This window comes from Eurypyga helias, unplaced genomic scaffold (genome assembly GCF_000690775.1).
Source record: "Eurypyga helias isolate BGI_N326 unplaced genomic scaffold, ASM69077v1 scaffold19925, whole genome shotgun sequence".
In the NCBI taxonomy this organism is placed as follows: Eukaryota; Metazoa; Chordata; class Aves; order Eurypygiformes; family Eurypygidae; genus Eurypyga; species Eurypyga helias.
The window spans coordinates 4,710-8,278 of NW_010251169.1; the positions used below are offsets into that span (position 1 = coordinate 4,710).

Below are 3,569 nucleotides of genomic sequence, written 5' to 3' on the forward strand. Positions count from 1 at the left end.
GTGCCTGAAAAAGGCCACATCGTAAGTGCAGACAAGACACAGTAGAAACTGTAATGGCATGTGAGAAGAGTGCTTTAATGGGTGAATTGCAAACAAATTGGATGGTCCGTGAGAAGTAAGACACGGAGAAGACCTCCTTTGTGTGCAGTTCTGTACCCAAGCACACAGAGGTGTGTTTCCCGTTGCTTGCTCTCAGTCTCCCGTCTGAGAAAGTCTGTCTTTCTGCGGTGTGGCACCAGGCAGAAGAGCAGGAGACTTGGTTTGCATGGACAGCATTGCTCCTTGCCAGTGGGGAATCTAATCTTCTTAATGGCTGGCCTGGGTGGCCTCCTGACTGCTTTCAGTTGTATAGGACATAGGAGCAGGATCGCGTCCTTAATGCAAGTGTAAACTTGAACTCAGTACTGCCAGTTTATTTGGTCAGCAGGAGTGTTGGTCTGGGCATTCTGCAGCAAGATGCTGAGATAAGTTTTGCTGGTGACAACAGTTCTTCATTTCATCTTTTTCACCAGACCACGTGCAGGAGGTCTCATTCAAGTGAACCGAGGGAGAGTACTGAGGATGGAGGAGTTTAGGATAGGGAAGAAGATCAGGACAATGATTCTACCTGGGACCAAAATGTGGGAATTTGATCCCGTTGCGATGCCTGTCGCATGATTGTGCAGTCATGCTGGGTTTGGGTAATTCTTAACTGACTCGTGCCTTACTTTGCGCCATCGTGTAACCTGAATTTGGATGCATCTGACAGTCCATACTGCATTAGTCAAGCGATAGTTTATAACATAGTCGTTAAAGTGACTTTTTTCTTTTTTTCCCTTGTAGCACACATCCGCTGTGAGGACGTGTTTGGCATCTTGGGAGAAGATTTTACTTTTCCTGTAAAAATAGACCAAGAAATAACGGAAATTCTTTGGACAAAAGACAAGGATAAAGTGGCTGAATGGGAAGGGCAAAACAACGTGACATATTACACTTCTCTCCAGAACAGGGGCTTGCTTAACAAGGAGAATGGGTGCTTGACGATATTTAACCTGGCAGACAATGATAGTGGCACATACGTGTTAGACTACTTTGATTCTGAGAAAAACAATTCTATCTTAAACTTCGTACTTGCTGTGTTAGGTAAGTAGTGGAATAACTGCCTGAAGAATTTGCACCACTTTATTCAATTTAAGGCGGCTAGAAAGGGGACTGTTTATCTGTGAGGGAAGCAAACAGAAGGGGGCTCTGTTGTTAAGTTGCTTAGGCACTTGAAACAAATTTTCAGAGGGGGCATCTATTTTGTGTTCCCTTCATTACTCACTGTGGTGTGAGTGTAGACGGCACACTGTACTTTCAGGGCAGTAACAAAACTTTGAGCAACTGACCGAGCTATCCCAGGCAGTATGTGCCTACTAAAGATGCTCCTGCAGGCATATTATGCGTGCTTGAATACCTGTGGCATCGTCCTGTGCAGATAGAATCATAGAATGGTTTGGGTTGGAAGGGATCTGAAAGACCACCCAGTTCCACCCCCCCTGCCATGGGCAGGGACACCTTCCACTAGACCAGGTTGCTCCAAGCCTCATCCAGCCTGGCCTTGGACACTTCCAGGGATGGGGCATCCACAGCTTCTCTGGGCAACCTGTTCCAGTGCCTCCCCACCCTCTCCGGGAAGAACTTCTTCCTGATATTTGATCTAAGCCTCCCCACTTTCAATTTAACCCCGTTACCCCTTGTCCTGTCCCTACAGGCCCTTGTAAAAAGTCCCCCCCAGCTTCCTTGTAGCCCCTTCAGGCACTGGAAGGTGCTATAAGGTCTCCCCGGAGCCTTCTCTTCTCCAGGCTGAACAAGCCCAACTCTCGCAGCCTGTCCCCATAGCAGAGGGGCTCCAGATGTACGCAAGCTTCGTTAGCAGTCTTTGGGAAATATATTTGACCAGTGTGTATATTAGTCCTGTTGACAATGAGCCGTGAGGGGTCTCAAACCAGGCACTGAAGAACCACAAAGGGGGTCACTTCTAGAAATACGTTTCTCTCTCACGCACACACGCACCCCTTGCACGTACACTTTTATCTATGCACTCTCCTGCTGCTTTTGTTGCTCCAGCCCTTGTCCCGTGCTAAAAGTCAGGGCAGTTCGTAATGCAGAATGCTTTCTCTCCTTTTAGATCCCCCTTCAGACCCTGAAATAAGTTGCAATGTCAGTGATGATGACATTGTGTTAAAATGTACAGCAGATTTCCAGAAGCCTCTGAATTACACGTGGAAGTTGAGCAGCATACAAGTCACACATCAGACCCAGCAAGTTTTAATCCCTAAGAAGAATGTTGATGTTTCCATGAAAGCTACGTGTTTCATTAAATTCTCTCAAATGAAAAAGAGCTCTGACATCTCTTTGGCTAAGTGCTTTCCAGATGAAGAAAGGTAATAATGGGTCAGGTTGTATACGTGACTCTGACGGGCTAGGTTGGGAAGCAGCATGGATTTCGTAAGATTTCTACTGACTTCTCAGGCAGTCAAATTTAAATTTAAATTCAAGTAAAAAGCATCAGGAGTCATTTGTCTGCTAAAGTGTCTTTAAGGTTGGTGAAAGGTATGAGGTTGGCAGTTTAATCCCACCCTCCCACCCCTGCCCCGGGAAAGATACTTTTTGCAGGGATCGAAACAGAATTAAAACCTTCAGCTGCGACTTGAAATGAGTAATAATAAAGTGGGAGATGCACTTGGAGGATCTCTTCTGAATCTTCCGGCCTTGCGTAATTAATGCTAATTACCATTGTGCTCTTTGTACTGCTTTCCATGAACCAGCATGAAACTATTCCATCCTTTGAAGTCAGTAGATAAAATAATTTATCGTCTAGCATGTGCATGAGTCTGTAGGCATACTTCTTTTCCTCCTTCACAGACAGATATAAAAGGGAAAAAAGAGAGTTTTCCTGCTGGTTTGGGACAGCTTCAGCTGAGCTTCTGGTCAGCCTGAGCCTTGCATGTTTTTTGGTGTTTGTTTGTTGGTTTAACATATGATGTGAACGTGTTCAGAAACATCTGTTTTGTAGGGTGCGTAAGGCAGTCCCTAACTGACAAAATTTCCCACTTCTGTGCAAAAAGTGTTTTTCATGGTTTACCAGTATAGAGTTCTTCCTCCTTCACTGGAATTGAGTGACAGAGACTTGTTAAAAATGAGACGTGGTGGGTTGGAACTTTGCTGGCTGCCAGGCGCTGGTCAAGCTGCTCTGTCACTCCCCTTCCTCAACCGGAGAGCAGGGAGAAATTGTGACAAAAGCCTCCAGGGGCTGAGATCAGGAACAGGGTGAGCACTCCGCACTTACCATCATGGGCAAAACAGGCTCGACTTGGGGAAATTAATTTAATTTACTGCCAGTCAAAATCAGAGTGGGATAATGAGGAACAAGAACAAAACTAAAACAACTTCCCCCACCCCTTTCTTCTTCCCAGCAACTTCACTCCAAATTTCTCCGGGGGACAGAGAATGGGGTTGTGGTCAGTCCATCACGCACTGTCTCTGCCGCTCCTTCCTCCTCAGGGGAGGATCCTCACGCCCTGCCCCTGCTCCAGCGTGGGGTCCCT

General features: G+C 46.2%; 1 protein-coding gene across 1 annotated transcript in view; it reads left to right on the forward strand.

Annotated features, from left to right (window-relative positions):
• Positions 1-822: 822 nt before the first annotated feature.
• Positions 823-3,569, forward strand: part of CD58 (CD58 molecule) — a gene marked incomplete at both ends in the record, with an annotated part of 11,718 nt that continues 8,971 nt past the window's right edge. The window contains 2 exons of the mRNA XM_010151940.1: positions 823-1,122; positions 2,150-2,405. Coding sequence (XP_010150242.1) covers positions 823-1,122; positions 2,150-2,405 — 556 coding nt within the window. The remainder of the gene's footprint in view (positions 1,123-2,149; positions 2,406-3,569) is intronic.